This window comes from Topomyia yanbarensis, chromosome 1, assembly GCF_030247195.1.
Source record: "Topomyia yanbarensis strain Yona2022 chromosome 1, ASM3024719v1, whole genome shotgun sequence".
In the NCBI taxonomy this organism is placed as follows: Eukaryota; Metazoa; Arthropoda; class Insecta; order Diptera; family Culicidae; genus Topomyia; species Topomyia yanbarensis.
The window spans coordinates 69,063,314-69,088,521 of NC_080670.1; the positions used below are offsets into that span (position 1 = coordinate 69,063,314).

The window sequence follows — 25,208 nt, forward strand, 5'->3', positions numbered from 1 at the left end:
CTTAAATGTCTGTTATGCGTAGTTCAACTTTCCAATGGAATAAAGCCGTTTGACATTAATATAGAAAATGCTAATAATTATGACGACATATTACTTCCCATTTATGAATGATTTTACATAGAGCAAAGTATTGTTTGTTCTGTTTTAGCCTTACATAGTAAATACTATATCGCAAAAGGAATAAGAAATATTGTGATTAATAGAAAAAGTGGTTTATCTCTCTCCACTATCCCCTATAGTCATACATCATCAATCTGTGATTCCAACTTTCAATAGTCATGAAAGTTGGTCAAGAAATGTTTCCCATACAGTTTTGAGCCCATTCTACACTAAATTTTTCATTAGTGAGTGGTTTGTTGTTACATATTGTATTCAAAGTCCTCTGTAAAAGCGTATTCATTACACCGCGGTGCACCGTTATAATTTATGTTGCTGTTGATTAAGTTGTCGTTGGTCATTCATGGAATAATTTGATTAGATCCATTTTCACTTTAACTTTGTCAATTATGCAACTGGTGATTTGCTGAAGCGCAACTTCTTTTGGAAAGATGCAGCAATATTGATACTGGATCGGTTGAAAATTTAGTATAGCATGCTGTTGATTGATTTCAAGCAAATAAATTATACTACAAACTCAGAGAATAGACATACGCACTGACAGCTGTTTTGTTGAAGTGGCATTAACAAATAGTAACAAGCAACTTACTTGCGCTATGATCGACTATCAGATTTCCGTTGAGTACACAAACACAGTTTACTTAGACAAAAACCAACCTTCAGTTCAGTAACGCTACCGACTGATTTCACATACACTTTTCTACAGCTCATGCACGTACACGAGATATAATACAAACACTACATCAAAACTTATGAATTATGAAATAGACGGCTTATCAAATGATTAAATTATGAAAAACTGGTTTAATCCACCAAGTGGTGCAATTGTGCCTTTCACCTTTATCTAAACTAGGATTCCACGGATATGCTATGTGGAAAAGTCTATTACATTCTTATTACACTTAGCACCTATACACAATGCACTATGGTCCCAAAGCTGTATTTAGGAAGACAAAACTGTTTGCGCCAAAACCGTTGGTTTTAGATATATAGTATCTTCGGCAAACTTTGTTAGTATTTTGTTGCCAATTGTTTTATATTAGTTGAATTAGGGCGGTCCTTGTGGTTAGGGTGTTCAAAGTATCAACTTCTTAGATATATAAAATTCAGCTACATAATGTTCTATAAAGTTATAAATCAATCAAATTGAAGCAACTTTTCTTAAGAAACTATGTGGCTATCTCTAATGGTTCATGTGCTATGATTTTTGCAATATTTAAGGTAGGGTGGTTCTTTAGAAATTGGTTTTCTATTAATATCTTTTTATGTGTTAATTTCTCGCTAATACTTTGTTCAAGAGGTTTTTAGAACTTTTGTAAATACACATTTTTGCCGAAACAATGAAGTTTGAAGTCTCTTTTGTTTGCATAGTTACAGGCGATTTTCAAAGCAAAAATGGTTTTTTTTTCAAAGCAATATATCTTCCAACATTGCAAATGGAGTTTCAATCTTTTAGTTTCATTTGAATGATTGAAACTTTTGTAGTTTTTGGTGAAAAAACTACGAGAGCGTTATTTCTGTAAAATAAATAATTAATTTTTGAAATTGGTGTATTGTTCAACAAAAATCGTTCATAACTTTTCAAATAGACGAGATAATAACTTTGTTACTTCAGCAAAAATCTTCGCCATGCAAAGTTCTAAAAGTGCTACAAACAAAGTATTTACGATAAATCAATGTATGAAGTGACAAATGAAAAATAGTGATTTTAAGAGGTCACGTTTTCATCGCTCAATCTCTTATGGTAAAATCAACTAAGAAATAGTCAATGTGTGTTATAATGAAAATCTATTGAATATGTGACACTGTTTGAAAACACAACAATTTACCGTACAACTACATGTTAGCGTGAATTCACAATAGTGTTAATAGCGTACTATAGTAAACTCTAAATAAAAGTTATCTATTACGGGGCCAATAAAGCAAGTACCGTCATCATGCATTATAAGATGCTAGGAAATTATGTTTTATGAGTTATTTTACCAGTTCACGGTTAGCGATTTTCAGACCTCTTACTTTTATTTATTTTGAAGTAACAAAAAATCGGGAATCTTTCCTTAACTTACCCACAGCCGTCATTATAGTCGATAATTAATTTATACTTACAAACATTGCATAAAGGTTGGAAAAGCATACAATAATTTCCGCTGCTATGAATAACAAACTCGTCTCAAGATTTTATTTTAAGATAACAAGACGTGAACTAAAACATTTTCTTTCTAACACTCGTTTTGAGCACTAGTCCAAACCAAAGCATAGATAACTTTTGTTGGCCGATTTAGGATTAACGATAGTTTGCAGCTCTACTGTAAATCCACTGTACTATTTATATGTACGGTAGATTGTTCTTTCAAAAACATTTACAAATCCAATAGAATTGCCATTGCATTCGGTATTATCACACTCAATGATTATTTCTCAGTTGATTTTACCATAAGAGATTGAGCGATGAAAACGTGACCTCTTAAAATCACTATTGTTCATTTGTCACTTCATACATTGATTTATCGTAAATACTTTGTTTGTAACACTTTTAGAACTTTGCATGGCGAAGATTTTTGCTGAAGTAACAAAGTTATTATCTCGTCTATTTGAAAAGTTATGAACGATATTTGTTGAACAATACACCAATTTCAAAAATTAATTATTTATTTTACAGAAATAACGCTCTCGCAGTTTTTTCACCAAAAACTACGAAAGTTTCAATCATTCAAATGAAACTAAAAGATTGAAACTCCATTTGCAATGTTAGAAGATATATTGCTTTGAAAAAAACCATTTTTGCTTTGAAAATCGCCTGTAACTATGCAAAAAAAAGAGATAGAAACTTCATTGCTTCGGCAAAAATGTGTATTTACAAAAGTTCTAAAAACCTCTTGAACAAAGTATTAGCGAGAAATATACACATAAAAAGATATTAATAGAAAACCAATTTCTAAAGAGCCACCCTACCTTAAATATTGCAAAAATCATAGCACATGAACCATTAGAGATAGCCACATAGTTTCTTAAGAAAAGTTGCTTCAATTTGATTGATTTATAACTTTATAGAACATTATGTAGCTGAATTTTATATATCTAAGAAGTTGATACTTTGAACACCCTAACCACAAGGACCACCCTAATTCAACTAATATAAAAAATTGGCAAGAAAGTACTAACAAAGTTTGCCGAAGATACTATATATCTAAAACCAACGGTTTAGGCGCAAACAGTTTTGTCTTCCTAAATACATCTTTGGGACCATAGTGCAATGGCTCGAGAGCCACGAACTTGATGAGCTACATATCGAAGTAAAAACACTTGAAGTAAACAACTATAATTTTTTATTAACTTAATCAAAACTGTGTTTTGATTACGTGTTTTGATTACGTTTAAAGGTTAGTCACAGGCAGCAAACTTCATTGCAAAAAACAATATGCAACACGAGGTCGAATTTAATAACACCAGAATCAACATCCCCGTGTATATGGAAAACGAAATGGTGGACGTTCGTATCTATGATTTTCCACCGCGCACAAATGAATATTACATTTATTGAATTATGTCGCAATATGGAGAAGTGGAATCTGTTACGAATGACAATGAATGTATTGTGAGGATGCGAGTGACTAAACCAATACCTTCTTACATGACCATCGAACGCAAATCTTCGAAGGATGGCGTAATCTATAAGCAAACAACGCAGATCACATATCCCGGGCAGATCTCAACATGCCAATTTTGTAACCAGGCAGTACACTACGGAAAAACATGAGCCGAACCAACTAGTCAAAATTCATCTACTACAGCCAACTCTACAAGCAGCCGCCGATACCAAAACAAACAAACAAAAACAATGACCCAATTAACCAATAATGAAGGGACAACATCCACGACAACCGCTCCCAAACCAACAATCAGCATCATCAATAAAGAAGAAAATACTGCTGAAGACGAACTTACAACAGCGACCCTTAAGCACAAGAAACAAATAAGAACCTCTGACCGTGAACAGCAAGAAAGCAGTACCGATGATGACATGGACGTGAACGATAACACTAGAGAAAGCCTACACCTATTTTGGAAATAATTCCCCTCTGAATATCTTGACCAAGCATAAGTCTCCGATAAAAAATCAAATTTGTATTCCTTATTCCTAGTTTTAAGATAGTTGTAATTTTACCTCTTTGTTAAAACTATTGTCACCCATCTTGTAAATAGAATTGTATCCCTAGTTTTAAAACACCGGTGAAATTTTCCATAAATATTTGTTCCCCCTTTTGTGTACCAAACTATATTGTTAGTTTTAAGATAACTGTAAATATTTCCTAAAAAACTATTACTATTGAATTCCTTGTTTTAAAATTTTTCATGAAAAAAAATCTTTTGCCCCCTCTCTTGTATATAGAATCTTATTTCTAGTCTTAAGATAGCTGTAAAATTTTTCTCTTTCATAAAAAAAAATATTTCAACATTGTAACCTCCTAGTTTTAAAATATCCAGAATGTAAAAACAAAAAAATTTGGCACCGCCAAGCTAACGCATTTGTGCCTATCAAATAAACGAAATGAATAAAAAAACACTAGAGAAAGCAGACTGAATGACCCCCAAGCTGCGATGGATAAGATAACGAATACAGAAAACTGCGTCCATAAGATCTGGCAGAGATTCTTTTTGAATTTTTTTCCACTTATTGTAAAAACTAGCTTTAGTCAAAACCGGAATTAGGTTAGAGTGACGGCAAAATTTTTCTATATGAGAAAGGCAAAATGTTCCATATCAACCATGTCTAAAAAGACAATTTTTGTCAAACAGTTTGTTTTCGAGATAACATCAAATCTCGACGTTTCATGCGTTTTCAAGACATTTAGCATCAAAAATACAAATTCGAATTTTAAATTATCCCCTACTCCTCCCTGAACATTTTTCAGTTTGTGCTTATATGGAATTAAGAACCGCCGTAGGTGACCAATGTGGTCAAAGTGTGTTTGGTTAGTCATTATTGATCTAGACTAACAAATACAAGTAATTTTCGAGCTTCTTCCCCGTCTGTATGAAGTATGTTTTTACCTTCTTTCAAAGCTGGAATTGGTTTCTGAGGTCTATTAAGAACCTTAGAAAGTTTCCAGAAAGGATTAGAATATGGCTTGATTTTGGTTTCAAAAAAGTTTCGGTCACAACGGCAATATGCATATAATGTACCCTTAAGGTTGGACAGAGAATGGGCAAAAATCGAAAACGAAAAAAGCAGTTTTTTTCCATAGCGTGTATTAGATCTTCATAAAAATCAATCAGTTTATGTAGAATGTTATTACAGTACTACTGATTGATTTTTATGAAGATCTAACGCACAATTTTCCACACCGATTTTTTCGTTTTCGATTTTTGTCCATTCTCTGTTTAACTTTAAGAAGTGGAAAAATTCGCCTTCGCACGATTTAAGTATTCCAATTCAATAAATTTAAATGATTATTTCAAGACATTATTGTAATTTTATTTGTAAATTCTCACCGAATATGAAATGCTTCAAAAATGGAGGTAGGACTTATCATTGCAGACATCAATTTAAACATTGATTGCAGCAAAAAATTTAGTTTCTATTCAGTGATACTACCAAGATCGATCGAAGCAAAGGAAGCGTTATGTGGAGATGAAATTGCCTGGCACTGAAGCATAAAATGACGCACCATTGTAGGATGGTGTGATTGAGAGAGAAGATCATTGTACATTGAAGTTTTGTTTATGCGGGGGATACGTACCGCATAAAAAACCGCATAACTTTGAAAATCCGCTTAAAAAAACCACATGACTTTAAAAATCCACATAAAAAACCGCATAACTTGGAAAAAGTCGCATAAAAAAGACTTCAGTAGGTGGCAAAGATATATTTCTATTTTGATTCGGTTGAACACGCTTACACATGTTTTGCTGAAAGGCACCTGAAAGAGTAGGCAATTTTTTTCTTTGTGATTTTTGCAGCGATGTATGAGAATTCATGGTTTATATTGGGTTCTTATACGAAAAGACGGTTACGGTTCACATCACTCGTCGGCAAAGAGAACTTCTGTGCTTAAAAACTGGACATCACTCGGTACCAATCAGTTGTTTAGCGTTTACGCAAGATTTGGTTTAGACCTTTCTGGGCGGATCCAGACTTGTTGGGAATACCCATGAAAAAATTTCTCCGTGTATCATTCGTAGGGGAATTATGGTTAAAACCGACATCTTAAGCTTAATACTTTTTCTGGGTTGCCACAAAACCCATAAAATTATAATTTCTACACAGAATTCTTCTTCAGAAAATTCTTAACAAGGCTTAGTTTTGCCAGCGCTTCAAAAAATTAAATTCATTAAAAATTATTGGTTGCAAAACTTGGAAAACAAAGTGAATTTTTGTAGGCACTGCGGGTAAAACCGACACCCCATAGGGGTAAGATCGACACCCCCTTTAATTTATTTTCTCTCCACTTTATTGAAATGTTTGTATTTTTGAAACATGTGATTGTATGCCTGAGTAATAAAGTGTGAGTATGTGAGATACAAATATGTGCTTTTCGTAGCTTCATTATGTAGTGAGGAGAAGAGAGTTCGAAAGCGTAGTGCTATAAACATGAGTATTTTATGCTATAGGATTATTTCTTGATAAGGGTATTTCCAAATAATCCATTTCCAGCACATCATTTCAACCTTCAGTGTCATTTTATTTCGTAAGAGAATATTTGCAAGTGTTCTACTTTCTGCTAATCGGATTCATTCACTTATAAGTTATGCACACTTCTTCTTATTGAAACTACCTTTTCCAGCCTTGATTTTTCGAATTCTGATCATCAACGATCTACCAGGTTATACAAAAGATCATTGTCTCATTGTGATAATGTATATCTATGACAAACCAAGAGAATACTAGAACTTCGGAGGAGCTTATTGCAGAAATAGTAAAAGCTTCGATAGAATCTGATAAGCAAAAATACCAATTTTTGATTTTTGAAGAGACTTATAAGAAATAAACACAATAAAAGTATTTCTGTTTATTTCTGCTATTACTATAGTGTGCTAATAGTGTAATTGAAGTGTCACAAAGATCCCCAGCCTTTTGTAATGAACCGCATGTAAACACAACCATCTTAAAAGCGTGTCGGTTTTACCCTAACCAATAGGGTGTCGGTTTTACATTACGCACATTTTCTTTTTAAAGCGATTAAGAATATTGAATTTCTCAAACTCGTCTTCAATGCACTCAGTTGATCATAGGAAAGGCCGATAATAGTAGGTACTGAAAAATGTGGTGATTTGAAAAGCGGTTAAAACCTTAAACTCTACAAACAAAATTTTACATCCAGACCAGTATGAAAGCTACTCTCGTATGTTTTGTTTATTCTTTTTTTTTAATTTAGATTATAGAGGTTTTAACCTTAAGGTCATTCGCCTCTTCGGGTTAGAAAAATCTCTTATGAAAAATTTCTAACCCTATGTGCGGGGTTGGGACTCGAACCCAGGTACGCTGCGTACAAGGCAATCGATTTACCAACTACGCTACGCCCACCCCTTTGTTTATTCTTATTACATTCGGCGTACTAACGTAAATCCAATTTGTCTTCAAATGCTCCACATAATCATACTAATAATAAAGTGTCATTATGAAATGAATAAAAATTTGATTTCTAGGGAAAGTTGTGGGGTGTCGGTTTTACCCACAGTGTCGGTTTTTCCCACAATTCCCCTAATAGACTCCACTTCTCCGTATTGCGACATAATTCGATTGATGTAATATTCATTAGTGCGCGGTGTCAAATCATGGATACGAGCTTCCACCATGCCATTTTCTACATACACGGGGGTCTTAATTCTGGTGTTAATAAATTCGACCTCGTGTTGCATATTGTTTTCGGAATGAAGTTTTAGTACAAAATGTAGGCACCCTGTAGAGAAATCAATAGTCTTTCAACATTTTTGAAAAAATCGTTCAAGAGTACGATTTTATTTGCGTATTTGTTGCTTATGCGCTTAATCTATCTATCTATCTTCTATCTATCTATCTATATACATAAAAGTCAAAGTTTGTATGTATATGATTTATAGACTCCCAAACGGCTTAACCGATTTCCGTGAAAATTTATACACAGTAGGGATTTGTGATGGAGCGTGTTTGTATGCTATTGGTTGGGGATTGTCTGCCCGCTAGATGGCGCTACGGAACAAATTGTGTATTCCTCCTATTTCGTTGAAAGTCGCAGCAACGCGCAATGAGTATTAGTTAGTTCATTATAAAAAGATGTCCATTTTTCTTTTTGTGGGACTCAGTTCTATTGTATACGATAGTTGATAATGAACCAACGCATAAAAGTTTATCCACCCTAATATACCTAGTTACGTACCACGAATAGAATACGTAATGTACGTAATGATTGACTATCGTTGTTCTCCACGCCATTCCTAAAGGATTTGCTCCCTTTCTTTTTGACAGCAGTCAAACCATTTTAAGCTAACTCCAATTGCAGTGCAAAGAGAACACTTCCTGCACAAAGATGATCGCAAATATTAGGAAGTTTTTCGTAAAACAATTTTTACTATCAACTAAATAAATTATCCACAAACCCACAAAATTTGATTTTAGCCAAAGAATCCCCACAATATTTATTTACAAAAAAATTGCTACTGCGAGGGTGCATCTTACTTTCGTATACATTTTTCGTAAATTTTACGAACAAGAAATACCACCATTATTTTAGTACATAACAGGGGAGTGCACTTTTAAATAAATCGGTTTGGCGTTGTTGTTAAACGTCGAACCGAAGAAAACATAATATGTAAGAATACGCAAACTTTCGTTCGATGAACGAAAAAGAAATCGTACGACTAACGAATTTTTAAAATTCGCTAGTTGCACACAGTATATCGTTCAATGCACGAAAAAAAATCACTCGTTCCAATTCCTATTACATACAGAAACATTTAGTGAATGTACAAAACCTTTCGTTTTGTCATACATTAAATACCTATAATTACGAAAATGTTCGTTCAAATTTTTTTAGTTCGTGTAATGAACTTAACCAACTATTTATAATGCATGAAAATGTTTCTACGAAAGAACGAACATTGTATGATCAATTTCGTTCTATTAACGAATTCAGTGAAGAGCATAACTTTCTAAATGTAGTAATGTGTCCTACCCATAAAACTTCAGAACGATGTTTAACTTACATTGCACAGCATATTTGACAGTTGACCCAGCAAAATGATAGTGATCAAGAATGGAAGCGGATTGAATCGAAGGCTCTATTGAGTCAATTTTATAAAATAATTTATATTTAGCACTTGACGTACAAAAATGTAAAAAATTGGCTGATCACATCAGTGTGTATAGCCACTTGACTAGAGTACTTAATGCACCTCGTGTAGGCAACAGTGCGATGTTATTGAAAATGTATATTCATTTGATTGTTTCAGCGGTTTTACAGGATTTTTTTCTAGCTTATATGGTCGTTCTCTGTACACTATTTATGATTAAGTTGTATAAAGATTCAAGTGAAAATACGTAGCAAGTCACCATCGCACTCTAGTTTGCACGCGCGAATCAGTATCGCACGCATGGCTTGTTTCTGGTAGTCTGCAAGTCGCCGCTATAAAACAAATCTGGCAAATATTTTCTAAAGATTCAAATGAGAGCCTCTCTTTGTATATGTTCTCTTCCCTTAATAACTCACTGCTTCAGAAATCATAAACTTTCGATATGTTCTTGGAAATTATTGGAATGTGTCATGGTAATTCCGTAATAATCGAAAGAGGAAGTAAGCAAAGGGAGGTTCTCATCTGCACATAGGACCATTTCAATAAGTATCCGAGAAATGCTAGTTTCTGATGTTATTTCCAAAAGACTAATAAAAGAGATTGTAGGCTGTTGCGGCAGCATGCCGCTTCTAGCGCTGGTCGTACCATTATCTCGCGCTCACATATGATATGTTCAACCATTGTCCCGGGTACATACAAGCCAAATTAATTTCGGAAGAGTATCTGAACGTGATGGACTGAATGCACTAACGCGACAGTCGGAAGGATAATCACACTTATTTACGCGATGCGCTATATAAATGTATATATTGATTTACCTTTAATTGCTCATATTACCGTAGAAATCTAATCGACGGCGTTGGAATTTAATTTCGAATTGTCATTACTTCTAGTATATGCGGAAAGGTTTCGGATGGAATGCTCGTCCGTCTTTTTTAATAAAACTTCGTGTGGATTCGACACGGCGTAGCTTTCGCTCCGGTGATGGTTCCGCAGTAACTCCCGACGCAACGGACAGGACGATACATTCTGCCGGAAGCGATAACGACGTTGTCAGTGAAGATGGACGACGCAATGCAGACAGTGAGGCTGGCCCAGGATTGTAGTTCAGTTCACGTTCCAACTCTACGCCCGACATACTGGAGACCATCTTCCGCGTGTAACGCTTGATGAGGAGGAAACACAACATACTGTAGATCGCGATTCAAAATTTTATGCTTTTATTGTTCGAGTAGGTGCAAAATTTCGCTGTTCTTTCGGTAAAGTCGATGGTCTAGATTAGGTGAAGATGAAATCATTGGAAAAACTTACGTACTTGAATTTTCCAATTTGCTTCTACAGTGGTTATCTTAATAGCTATATGGACTTTTGTCATCAGAAGCCTTTGTTTCCAAAATTACTTTCCAACAGATAAGCACAATCAACTAGAATTAAAATTTGTATCAGCCAGTGAAATTGTATTAGGGAAATTTGCGCCCATATGCTCAAGCGTAATAAGTGTTATGATATAAAAAATTAAAAAAAGCAATGAAAAACGTAAACTTATAATACAACGAAAACACAAGTCCCAGTTAGACGAGTTTGTTGCGTTATAGCGAAGACCACATATTCAAAGGACTGACAATTCCACCATAAATCTGGGAATACGACTATCTTTGCCAATGTGCACAGTGTACTATATATGTCCTCCCGAAGCTACCTTTTGTAGTACACTCCCTCTAAGTAATTTTCGGTTCCAGTCTGTCATTGGACAACATACTTCCGGCTCCGCAGCTGACATCTATCTAGCCATCCGTAACTCTAATTATGAAACACCACGACTGTTCCTCCAGGTAAAAGTCGGGAATGTATATGTTTCCCCGAAACAAGACGTAAAGATACTGCCTTTTTTATAAGCTGTAGAGCCTTGATTTCCACTGCGATCTTTAAATGAATATTGTGGTATGACTCGATTTGATGTAACGCACCTCAGCTTTCCCTTCATAATTGAGATACGAAGCGCCTTGTCTGATTTTGCATTTTATCCTAGTTAGGATCAACTCGTTTAATAAATCTGATTACCTTACTAGGATTTGATTGCCAAATCTCAGAGGGCTGTAGGAACCCTTTTCCAAGAATTGAATATCTGTAACGAACAAGAGCGCTGCAATCACAAAGTAGATGCTCCGCGGTCTCATTCTTAAATTGACAGAAACGACAACTCGGACTTTGAATTTTTCCCATTTTATTTAGATGATTTCTACTAGGGCAGTGACCTGTAAACAAACCAGTTATTATTCTAAGGTTCCTCTTACTTAGATTAAGTAAAGTTCGAGCGGCTTTGGCACTCGGCTTTATAAATTTCCTTGCATGCTTTGCAGTATCTGTGGCGTTCCAGTTCGATTCTACCAAAGACATTTCCCATTTCCTAAGTTCTATATTTAAACAAAGATAAACTCAAGATTACTAGGTCTCATACAAGCCATTATAAAAATGTGGTTCAGCAGCCGTGAACCGGTGAACTCAACAATAGTATGCCTTTGCTGTCCCCTCGTTAATAGGCGTCGATCACGCCCGAAAAATAACATGGATACACATGTATCAAACAATGTTGCGAAAATTTATAATGTAAATATTTAGCCGAAATCGTCGCGTATGATATTTCTATCGAAAGTTTTGAATCAAATTCTGGTCTTCAGTTCAGTAGAGGATTAGAACAAAATCAGGTTGGTACTTTATTAATATTTAGACAAATTAGTTAGATTTCTTTGCAAAAATTCAACGGAATAAAATGGCACTTACAATGGAAAAATATTGAGTTTATGGCCCTCAATGAACTGGAGTCGCCTGGTCAACATGCCCATCAAGATTAAAACTATTGGCGTTTTCGTTTTTTCTTGGTGCTACACCGGTGTAGTGCAAAGAAAGAGATAGACTGATTACACCCAAGTTTGAATGAGTGTAGCACCGACTACACCGGTGTAGTGCACTGTCAAAAACGAAATTGCCATATGTCTGAAGAAACATATACAGTATACATACTTCAATAGCAAATCATAAATGCTACCGGTTTGCTGGTTTATGTATTTGTTTTTAGTCAAAATTGGTTTCAGTTATAGTGGTAACAACAATCATTTTGTTTATAAAAACGACGCCGATGGAAGCCGTTTGTTATTTGTCAATACGACAGTGAACTGCTTTCGGTGAGGGGTCCCTCTTCAATGGTACATGAAAAATCCTTGACCATTCTATCTTGAGTTTATCGTTGATTTAAAGTACAGGTTGAGACTCCACAGAAAGGTTCTGGGCCTATAAACACGGTCTCGGAACCTTGTCTTGCCAAACTATCAGCTGATTCGTTTCCTTGAATTCCACTGTGACCGGGCACCCAAAGCACGTTTACTTCATGCATTCCCATACTAACTTCGACTGACAAGTTGAGGCTTTCAAAGCATTAAGACCTGATAAGCTGTCTGAAAAGATACAGATCGTTGCAAATCTATATTTCCTCTTGAGACAGATATACGCACACTCAAGAATTGTTTGAATCTCCGCCTGAAATACAGTTGGGTAGTGTCCCATCGCGATAGTTGTTCTTATTCCGGGTCCAAACACCCCGGCTCCTGTGCTGCTATTCATTTTTGAACCATCCGTAAAGAAAACAATAGAGCCTGAACGTAGATTTGGCCCACCTGTTTCCCACACATGTCTGCTTGCTACAGTCACACTATAGGGAATTTCTTGGTTTGCCTTCGTCTGCATCCAGTCTATTATTGAATGTAAAATAGGATTTAGAATGAATTGTTTGAGGATCGTTAGATGTCCTGTCATATCTCCTTCTACAATTTTTGTAGATCGAGTTAATTGCAAGGCACTTATTTCTGCCTGCAATTCCACGAATTGATGAAGCGATAGGATATTTAGAAGAGCATTCAGGGCCACGGAAGGTGTGCTCCGAATCACCCCAGTTGTTGCAATACAAGCAAGTCTTTGCAGTTTATTCAATTTTTTCTGAGCGGCCACCTCTTTAGTTTTAGGCCACCATATTAATGAAGCATAAGTTATGCTAGGCCTTACTATTGTCGTATAAATCCATTGAATCATTTTAGGTCGAACGCCCCATTTTTTACCGTAAGTTCTTTTGCAGACCCAGAGGATACTGGCTTAGTTGAAATGAATTCCCTTTGCCAGTTCAGATTATACTACCAGAACGTGAGAGGACTACGCACAAATATCGATGAGCTGTTCGTAGCAACATCCGACGCAGAGCACGATGTCATTATCCTGACAAAAACATGACTGAACGACGAAATCAATTCTCTGCAGCTGGTCGGGCCTAGATATACGGTCTTTCGAAACGATCATGACCCAGTCGTTGCTGGTACAAAAGAGGCGGGGTGTACTGATAGCTGTTTCTAATCGCTTAACGTCTAAACAAAAAAGTTATAACAGTAACGGCGTAGAACAAATTTAGGTAAACATTAATAGCCATGGTACTAACACATATGTGGGCATCGTATACCTCATATCATAATATTTCTAATTCGCTAGAACCCCAAGCTTCTCATTTGTTATTTGGAGATTACAACCAATCTGGTCCTGAATGGAAAACTACTTCCTTCGACTATGCTTACACCGACCATTCTCACTCATCCCTTTCGAGATCTAGCATTGCTTTACTAGACGGGATGTCATTACTCAACATACTGCAAATGTGTACGATAACGAACAGAACAAATAGCACGTTGGATCTTCTGATTGTAAATGACGATGCATACAAGAACTGCCAAGTGTATCGTGCAGATGAGCCACTCGTTGAGATACATTCACATCATCCTCTACTCTTAGTTGAGCAGACCTTTCATCGACAGGTTATTTTTGACGAGATTCTTGAAGATTTGAAATATAACTTTTCCAAAAACGATTTTTCTGAACTCCACAACCAACTTCAAACGAGTCACCCAGACTTTGCTCCGCAACCGATGTAAATGATGCAGTAGAAAAGTTCTCATCGATCCTGACACAACTGTTTGAAATATATGTTCCAGCACCGCGTCTTAGACCAAAACAACTTTGGTCCAATCGACAACTCCGAGAACTTAAACGACTACACCATCTGACGGAATCCCAATACAAAGCGGGAACTGATATACGCTAGCAACAATTACAAGGTTTATAACCGCTTCCTCTACTCTCGGCACGTGTTACAAACGCAATCTGACCTTGAGCGAAATCCCTATCGTTTCTGTTTTTAATGTAGAATACATTTAAGGTTTCAATATAGGGGTCCCGTTTCAAAATATCGGCTGCGGCGCCGCGTCAGATTTTGAACGTTAATAACTTTTATCATACTAAACAGAATGATTTGATTTTTAGGCCAATTTGTTGCAAATATGTTCCTCTATGCTGTATTAAAATTTGAAGTATGTATAACATGCACTAATAACAAAAAAATGTGTTTTGAAAAATCTTTCGAAAACGACTCGGAAAAGTGAAATTTTTCAGCCCATTCCGCACAGAGCCGTCAAAATCGTGGACCAACCGAGCAATAAAATAATGAAAAGTTTATATATAGGTCCACTACATGTTTGTTTTATGATTATTCGCATTGGGTTGCTTGACGAGAGCAGTTGGTGGGGGAAAGACGGCATATTCCTTTGGTTAGGCCATTAGAAGCCGGACGGAAAGGAAAGGCTCATGCACGGCACGAGAACGAGCGAGAAAGCGATAGTAGTGCATATTAGCGCGATTATATAAATATCTGTCGGTCGGTTTTTCTCATCATTCGTATTCGTTCAAGCACTAGCAAGCAGCCAGTCCACCGAAGGAAAGCAGTTGGCGATGACGACGGCGGAAAAAGTGCCCCAGCTACTGGTGACTCATCGCAACCCGATCAGGAACTGTCGCCCTGCAAGAATTTCGCCCCAACTAAAGGGCAACAGAGAAACTAATCTGTGTTCTAATAAGAGTTAAACGGGCTCACCGTGTCCGCGGGGAGTGCGTCTGAATTATGCTCCCGCAATAAAACAATAAACGGTTCTTTACAGGACCAATTAATTGTGTTGTAATAAGAGTTAAACTGAAATTTACATTTTATGGTGCATAACAAATAATTTTCAGAAAGCTATATAAGAAATATGATGTGTGGAAAGAAAGAAAGAGAATTTAAATTATCCTCTCTCGCTCGTTTTCGTGCACTGCTTTTCCATTCCTTTCTGCTGCTACTACCATCATAACTAAAACGAATGTGCGTGTTCCCCCACAATCTCTTGGCCAGTGTTGCCACAATTGCATGTCGCTATTACAATTTGAATTATTTTATTGATCCTCTCTAGTATTGATAAAATATAGAACGTGCAAAGTACACTAGTCGCATGCTTTTATTCGAACTTTTTGGCAGCCTCCATTGATTAACTGCATAAATCGATTTGTTTGTGCAGCTCCTTGCTAGTAGCAAACTAAATAGCCTTTATCAGCGCTAACAAATAAGACAAAAGAATTTAAATTTGTGAAAATCTTCTCCTTCCTTCTTTTCAAATCTGCAACATTCTTTGAAAATATTGTTGGAATGTTGTTATTGAAAAACTGAACATGCAAGTTTGCTAGCACTGGCTACTGATTGAAGGCGATGGAAAGACAGAATATTCGTTTTGGTTATGCTAGTATTGGTAGCCGAACGGAAAGGAAAGACACAGGAATGGCACGCAAACGAGCGAGAGAGCGATAGTAGTGCTTTCTCGTGTGTTCATATATGAATATTGGTCGGTCGGTTTTTCTCATCATTCGTATTCGTTCAAGCACTAGCAAGCAGCCAGTCCACCGAAGGAAAGAAGTTGGCGATGACGACGGTCGGAAAAAGTGCCCCAGCTACTGGTGACTCATCGCAACCCGATCAGGAACTGTCGCCCTGCAAGAATTTCGCCCCAACTAAAGGGCAACAGAGAAACTAATCTGTGTTCTAATAAGAGTTAAACGGGCTCACCGTGTCCGCGGGGAGTGCGTCTGAATTATGCTCCCGCAATAAAACAATAAACGGTTCTTTACAGGACCAATTAATTGGGTTCTAATAAGTGTTAAACTGAAATTTACATTTTATGGTGTATAACCAATAATTTTCAGAAAGCTATATAAGAAATACGATGTGTGGAAAGAAAGAAAGAGAATTTAAATTATCCTCTCTCGCTCGTTTTCGTGCACTGCTTTTCCATTCCTTTCTGCTGCTACTACCATCATAACTAAAACGAATGTGCGTGTTCCCCCACCATCTCATGGCCAGTGTTGCCACAATTGCATGTCGCTATAACAATGTGAATTATTTTATTGTTCCTCTCTAGTATTGAAAAAATATAGAACGTGCAAAGTACACTAGTCGCATGCTTTTATTCGAACTTTTTGGCAGCCTCCGTTGATTAACTGCATAAATCGATTTGTTTGTGCAGCTCCATGCTAGTAGAAAACTAAATAGCCTTTATCAGCGCTAACAAATAAGACAAAAGAATTTAAATTTGCGAAAATCTTCTCCTTCCTTCTTTTCAAATCTGCAACATTCTTTGAAAATATTGTTGGAATGTTGTTATTGAAAAACTGAACATGCAAGTTTGCTAGCACTGGCCACTAGATTGAAGGCGATGGAAAGACAGAATATTCGTTTTGGTTATGCTAGTATTGGTAGCCGAACGGAAAGGAAAGGCACAGGAATGGCACGAAAACGAGCGGGAGAACGATAGTAGTGCTTTCTCGTGTTTTCATATATGAATATTGGTCGGTTGGTTTTTCTCATCATTCGTATTCGTTCAAGCACTAGCAAGCAGCCAGTCCACCGGAGGAAAGCAGTTGGCGATGATTACGGTCCGCAAAAGTGCCCCAGCTACTGGTGGCCCATCGCAACCAACTACCGATCAGGAACTATCGCCATGCTAGTATTTCGCCCCAACTAAAGGGCAACGGAGCAACTAATCCGCTGGCTAACATTCCAGCGTCTGGTTCGTAAGGTTGTGTATTACTTCAAAGTCGAGCTACGCTTACAAAACTCAGCCGTAATGAAGCCAGTGATGCCTACTTGGTCGGTTTGTGGGAGTGGGCGTAAATTACAATAAAAGCAACGGTTCTTTTCAGGACCAATCAATTGTGTTCTAGCGAGAGTTAAACTGAAACTTTCATTTTAAGGTGTGTAGCAAATTTTCAACAAGCAACATAATACGTTGTGTGGAAAGAAGTAGCTTGCACATGGAAAAAAAAATTAAATTATCCTCTCGCTCGTTTCGTGCACTGCTTTTCCATTCCTTTCTACTGTTATTATCAGTATTACCAAAACGAATGTGTTGTTGCATGTGTTTAAGAGAAACGTTGAAGTCGCATGCTTCTATTCAAGCTTTTTGGCAGCCCCCGTGAACTAACTGCATATGATTTTTTTGTGCAGCTCCGTGCTAGTAGCAAACAAAATGGCTCTACTAGTGTCTGATTCGTGAGATTGTGCAGGATTTCAAAGTCGAGCTAAGTTTATAAAGTTCAGCCGTAATGGTACCCGAAGAAGCCAGTCTTGTCGTTTTGTTCGAGGCTACAAAACAGTTCGCTAGGCACGTAACTATCATGCCAAAAATATCCAACGATCCAGCGCATCACCATCAACACCAACGCCGATACCAAAGGTTCTTTTCAGAACCACCATTATTACCATAGAGAATTATTTGAAAATTTCCCATTCAAACGTGATTCTGTTGAATATTATTAGATTTAAATTAACGTCTCGAATTGAAATCACGACGCTCTGGTTATGTGACAGACATTACCCACCCATCTTTTTTTATTGTGACCACGACTAACGGTTTAATATAGACACCCCATTTCAATATTTCTGAAGGAACAGAAGGTCGAGTTTGGAAAGTTTGTAACTTTCATTGTACTTAACCAAATTACACAATGTTCGCACTAATGATTCAGAAATATGATCAGGAATCTTCTGTTAGATTTGTAAGTATGTATAATTTACATGAATAAAGAAAAATTGATTTTCAGGAATCAATTATTATCTGTTCTTCCATTGGCCAGTACTACGCGACTTCCTCATGCTAACAATTAATTTCATCGTTAGCCATCTCCCTCACCAAGGCCAACAACGCCAACAAAACTGGTACCTTTTCAGGACCACCATCATTTTTGTAAAGAATAATTTGAAATATTCCTCGCCCAAATCACCTTTTGTCCGAAAATTCCAATGAGTATCAACATATTTGAAGAACGTGTTCCTTATGTATTCTACATCTCTCCGGTTATGTCGCAGACATTACCCACCCATGTTTTTTTTTGTAAATTAGAAGCGTAAAGAGAGTGGACCTCCTTCTAATTTGACTTTAGCAAATGAATCTTCTAGCACGACCCGTGACATTTGTAACCTGTTTGCAAAACATTTTTCAAGTGCATTTAAAACAGTTCCGACTACTCCAATACAGGTTGAAATCGGAATACGCGATGTTTTCAAGGGCGTGATGAACAATCTGTTTTTTTTTCCAAAGAAGGCATTGTTGCTGCTATTGAAAAATTAAAATCGTCGACATCGGGAGGTCCAGATGGGATTTTTGTCGTTATTTTAAAAAGATGCGCGAGTGCCCTTTCTGCTCCCCTAAAGCTGATTTTTAATTTATCGTTGTCGCAAGGGATGTTATGTCTGTATTGGAAAAGTCTGTATTGGAGAAAGTCGGGTTTTGCACTGTGTTTTAGTGCTACGCCAGTATTCATGCTGAAAATTATTAAATAATAAGAGAGATAGGTGAAATATAGAGGTTTGGAGGTAGTACCCCTAATATCTCGAATATACTGACACCTAACAATTTAAAAAGTTAGCATAATTTTTGAAATAATGGCGTGAAAACAATTTATCCGATACGCGTCTTATATCATATGTGTCTAGTAATGTGCTTATCTGTTTTATTCTTCAAGCTACTAACATGTGCAAATATAGCTGTCTCCAAATGTTGTGTTTTGAAGATTTGTTATATAAAGAGCCCCTAGAAAGCCGAAAAACTAATAAAAACAAATGGTATATTTGTAAACAAATAGTATGAATTTGTCATCCTGGTGTGTATTTTATTTCTCATTCATTCTACCAAACTAAGTAATCAATAATGGTACAATCTAAATAATTTTGTTCTGTTTTGTTCATAGTTTATCAATGATGGTTCGCTTTTGCGTCCATTTAATTCTGATACCGCCATTGAACAGCGACAGTTACATGAGTTTTGTTTTGAAATAGATAAATATATTTAATATATAATTACAATACAATGATGTTTTTACAAACTGCACCTGTAGAACGATTTCCTTCCGCAGTTATATTGTAACTATGATTTATGTTCTTTCAATGCGATCATATTTATGAAATACAATTCTTAACGTGAAAGGAAATTGTCAAACATTCTTGCAACATTTCTGCTGCCTTCAATCTAAACTGAACAACCGACTAGAAAACACTCTGAACGAAAGAATAATGTTCATTTTTGATATTTAAAGTAACACAGCTTCTAATTTTCAATGAGTAAAAACAAAAGAAATAATCACAACAGAAAGTGTATCTCTCTTTGTTGTAACTAATCGACTCTATAAAATGTGAAAATATTCTTTTGCACCCAATAAAGTGTAGCAGAGAGTACCGGTGCAATAATAATCTGCGTATAATTTATCAATGCTTCCAGAAAGTACAAAACTTAGAACTAATCAACAGGACCATAATTAAACTACACTGCATATACATATTAAATTTATATTCTTTTCTTAGTGTTGGCATCACTTGTTTTTCTCTATCGAAAAAAATGTCAACTAATAGTAGGAGTTTTTAGGAGAACTCAGGAATCGGCGACTAAAAATAAATGAAAGAAATTAATTAAAAATTAAAACAATAGAAATTGAGTCAACGAACAGAATGATTCACAACTCTTAGAACGAAAAGTCAAATCACAAGAAATAAACCGAAAAAAACTATAATAATGACATTTAACAATTAACTCATTATTGTGTAACTATAGGTATTGCATGTTGCTTCGACGGTAGCTTTACCTTCCTAAAGCAAAACAATGAAAAGTATTAGTAAGGTGCTTGTATTATGATAATTAACCTATAATTAAAGTTTACAAAAACTAGGATTATAATCTAGGCATTATGCAATTTCATGCAAACATAATAAACCAGAGACACTTTCACTATAGCCGCATTGTCATAAAATCAAATGGCAGTATATCGATGGTCAGTTCATTTTTTCGAAATAAAATGATCGAATCACGTTCCATGACGAATCAGGATTACTAGGAATGAAAATGTCTCTGATAATAGATACCATTCATAAATTACGTAACACTATCAAAGGGGGTATTACAAAATGTGACATGTTGTGACACATGGGAAGGGGACAAATAAATTTGTGACGATTTGTAACATTACGGATGGGCGAGTCAATTTTGAGCAAATTTTGCGTTACGTAATTTATGAACAGTGAACTATATTTTTAGTCTTGTATCTGACTTCGAAAATGTTGCAACTTAAATTTGTGGCTGTGCATTCATTTTGTAAATGTTTGTAAACTTGTTCTTTGCTTGATACAGAGCTTTGCTTGGTGAATTTGATTTGATTTTGTTGATACTTGGTACGTATTGAGCGTGACATCTACGCATTTTACTTGTGTATAATATGTTAGTATAAAATTGAATTACCTATCAAAACTTCACTCGGCAACTAAATTTAGACTATTGCTAGCTAATGCAATTATACTATGTTAAAAAAAGAAGATTGGAACCAAAAGTTGAACTGCTTGCTGTTAGTTTTATATTTGTGTAAGAAAAGCGTTTGCGTGAAATTTAGTTAGTTGTATATGGTGCAACTGCTGCTTCGCTGGCATCGTTATTGCTGGCGCTGTCCGGTGTAGGACTCTGTGAAATGTCGAAATATGAAAATCAAATCTGGTTTACTGAACACAAAGAAAATACAACTACATTGCGTTGGCGCATACTGAGCTATGTTCATGTTTCGAAGCGCCGTTCTTGGCAATGTGTCAATAGGCAAAATCATAGCGCTACTATTTTTTTAAAATCTCGAAAATCGAAACAAAAAAAAATAATTAGCACACCACCAACCAACCACAAACAAGACTTACAATTTTATGAATCAATTCCCTTTAATCTTACTAGAGACCATTTGCTGAATGTTTGTCTTGATTGCTGTACATGGTTCAGGACTGATTTAAATTATCCTAATAAAACTTGTACAAATATTCCTATAAAACAAAATTCAAAATAAGCCTATGAAATCCAAAAAATTGAGATGGCCGATATAAAAGCTGGCACAATGCATAATTGTAGTAGAAGGCGTGACAATGCTACTTCGAATCAATACCAACAGCCAAATATTCCAATCGGAGATTTTGTATTTTTTCTAGCTAAGCAGATTTAGAAAATATGAAAAGTTCGAAAGTCTATAGATTGACACAATACAACTATGGAAAGCCAACACATTTTCGAAAGTGGACACAGAACGCGAGTACTTCGAACGATGGGGAAGCAATTCTTCGACTTGATGGACAGATTCAATCAGCGTTCAATAATTCCTTAGTACAAAAGAAACTCTCTGGAACTAGACTTTACCTGTGACGGTGGAGTTGGTGCAATAGGATGATCGATTTGCCTCAGATATTCTTTGTCGTCGAAAATCTTTATGTCGCCACCACCTGGTTTGTGTTTAACGTTTTCGAGTGAGCCCACTTTGCTTTCCGCCTTAATATCCAACTTCTGGTTGACAATCTAAAAAAAAGGAAAAAGTAAATTCTTTTCAGTCGGTGCCTACTGTAATTATAACGGAATCGGAATAGTTTGGCTCTTTTATAGAGTAGTTTACTTGAGTTCAAAATGATTTAGTTGTTGATAAACACACGTTTCCTGCAAATACTTTGTGCTGTGCTGTAACAATATTCAAAGCAGGCAAAGCGTAATGTACATTTAGGGTAACCAGGTGTAATACGCCCGGAGAAATGGCAACATTTCAACTTGGACACTATGGTCTCCAGAACAACTACACTAATTATTGCATATTTTTAAAGGATGTATAAAATCTAGATTCTTCTTTCAGACGGCGAAAATACTTCTCGCTATAAAATATTTCCCACATTAAAAGGATGATATTTCACAGAACAAGCGGAGACTATGCTCCACAACAAAAACGATATGGGCCCCGCTCGAATTTTTGAAATGTTTGTTATGCAAAAAGGCTAAACAATGTAGGTAATCTTGATTTATCGAAACAATATTATTGGCAATATTCGAAGACCATAATTGGTTAAATAGTTATTCTATAATTGTGCTAATAATGGGACATACCATCAGCGGCGCGGGAAGTGGGGGGGGGGGGGGGGGTTGTTTGGTGATAATATTTTGAAGAAATTTGAAAAAATGAATATGTTCAACAAAAATATGCTTAATATTATAAATGGAATTCTGAAAGTTTCATTTGCAAAAGTTATCTTGTGAGAATATTTTCTTGTAGTGAATATTGGCGACAGGTCTCGACACCTACCGGTCGGCTCCTTGTGGTGGGTAGGTCTACCGCCAAGGACTACAACGAGTAGATCGCGGCGAAGCTGGGAGCTTAATGGCTCCTGGTATCGTGGCAAAACTGGGATTTTATTGGTTCACGAAATGAACATCATTACCGAGAGAAATTCCGCCACATTCTGTAGTCCTTGACCGACAGCGAACATGGATTGGAAAGTTTGCGAGAAATGTCCTCATAGCGACCACCAGGTGATTCGCTACCGCATCGGCCAATGGAACCCTGCCGCAGCACGGAGAAGGACGACCGGCAAGCTAAAGTGGAAGACGAAAGTCTTTAACAAAAACCTCTTTGTTGAGTCACTTCGGCGAACAGCGGAATCAAGTACGCTACTGAACTAACAAGAAGGATTGTGACGGCTTGTGACGTTACATTGCCACAAAAACTGGAGTAATGCAGTAGACGGCGGGCAGCTTGCTGGTTAAATGAGTAGCTCAGTGCGCTACACGCCGCTTGTCTTTGAGCCAAAAGACGGGCTCAGAGAGCAAGAGAAGCGCAAGCGACGCATCGAGAAGCTAGAGACGCATTGAAAAGTTTAGCAAGCCAGTTTGCCATAAGTAGATGTGCTGAGAAGTAGACACCAATCCATGCGGAACGCGTACTGTGTCGTCATGACGAAACTGAGGGCCCGTCGACACCAGCTGAAATATGCCCGGCTAAGCTAAAGATAATCGTTAAGGGTCTCTTCCCGAAGCACGATACCTGGTCAGCGGCACCGTACGGCGAAGAAGAAGGAGCAAACACAGCCGAGTGGCAAGCGACTAACGACGAGCTAAAAGAATCGTTGTGGCGGCAAACAAGAAGCAATACACGATTCCGGTTTCTTAACAGTCAGTGTATTATAACAGTTAAAAATACCTGTAAAATAATCATTACATTTCATGTTTCATACGTTTGTAATTCCTTGTCCTTTGTACCATCAACTGATGATGCTGTGGTCTTGGGCTCTAGATTGTTTTATTGCAACAGCAGTTTTATTGTTTTTCGAATCCATCCATTTCCCGTTTCCAACATCAGTATTTGCTAATATCTTTCTTACTCGCCAGCCTGCATGTGAAGAATAACCGCAGTGATCTGTATGCAGATGGCATAGGAAATCACTGTTATCGGTCCAACAGAAGTATTTGTTTAGGCAGAAGCACATCACTTTGGATATTGCATTGGCTAGCCGCGCATCGATCACAACACTCTGCAACTCCTGTCTTAGTATGGGTGCTATCGGTAGTGGAGCGGCTTTTAACTTTACCCCGACAATTGAAAATGCCATAGCGCTGTCTAGCTGGGACAGAAGATACACCACAACCGCACACCCCATCTCACTATCATCTACGAAGTTGTGTGTAATCGTATCAGGGTATTTGTTCCTAGTAATGTCAAGAACCGATAGCAGCGAGGAATGCTGACAACTTGTACTTCATTCCCGTTGTCTCTTCTGACAGGAATCTACGAATAATCTTCATTTAATCTCATCCGCCTTATCTCCTGAAGCATGTTGGATTGATTCGGCTGATTAAATCTGACCGGCTGGTTTCTTTAATGCTGAGCCGTTTGAGGTTGGCCTTGAATAACTTTGCTGTTGCTATTAGGTGCTGGCGTCAATTCTCAATGGAATTTGCTGTATCGTGATATTTTGTGATTGTGAACTGATAGAGGGATAGAGTCTTACTACTTCCAGGTTCGCTTCCCGCTGCGGTTCGAAATATTGATTAATATTCATTTCATCGTTTATCCGATTTCTTATCATTTCATTTGTTTCTTCTTTTGCATCATCTATCGCCAAAGAAGTTTTGTTGACTAATTCCATCAGTAAGCTGTATCGCTTTTGAATATAATCACGCTTCTTCGCATCTTCTTGTTGTTGCAATTTCCTATCTTCGTCCAGCATTTGTAGCTCTAGCTGCAACTGCCTTTGCTTTGTCGACGTTTTCGATACTCCAGCATGCTGATTCCCTATGTTCTCGAAACCTTGCTTCGCGTTCTTTCAATCTTGAAGGGATGTCAAAGTTTGCTGTTTGTTCACAATTTGTCCAGTCAACGGTCCAGTTGCGTAAATGATGGTGCTAGACGCAAGGAGGAATGTTCATGGTAGAAAGGATCGGCTGATTGATGCTTGATGATATTGTTACGCACTGCCTTCGGCTAGCAGCTCCTGAGAACACACCAACTGATGGTGCTGATGGTCCCAACTGACGTGGTATCGTGTTTACATGTGGTGGTGCAGTTATGTTAGGTACAACGAACGTGTTTGGTAACAT

General features: G+C 36.9%; 1 protein-coding gene across 7 annotated transcripts in view; it reads right to left on the reverse strand.

The window, feature by feature from the left end:
- Positions 1–19,405: 19,405 nt before the first annotated feature.
- The window catches only part of LOC131677871 (microtubule-associated protein tau), an 82,418-nt gene continuing 76,615 nt past the window's right edge, over positions 19,406–25,208 (reverse strand). For 4 of the 7 annotated variants that reach the window (XM_058957954.1, XM_058957953.1, XM_058957952.1 and 1 more), the window contains 2 exons: positions 21,993–22,148; positions 19,406–21,281 (listed from right to left, as the gene is read on the reverse strand). In XM_058957954.1, the coding sequence (XP_058813937.1) occupies positions 21,210–21,281; positions 21,993–22,148 (228 nt within the window). In that variant the 3' untranslated portion in view covers positions 19,406–21,209. Of the gene's footprint in view, positions 21,282–21,505; positions 21,626–21,992; positions 22,149–25,208 lie in introns of all 7 variants that reach the window. The other 3 variants (XR_009303446.1, XR_009303445.1, XM_058957951.1) reach the window with 3 other exon arrangements.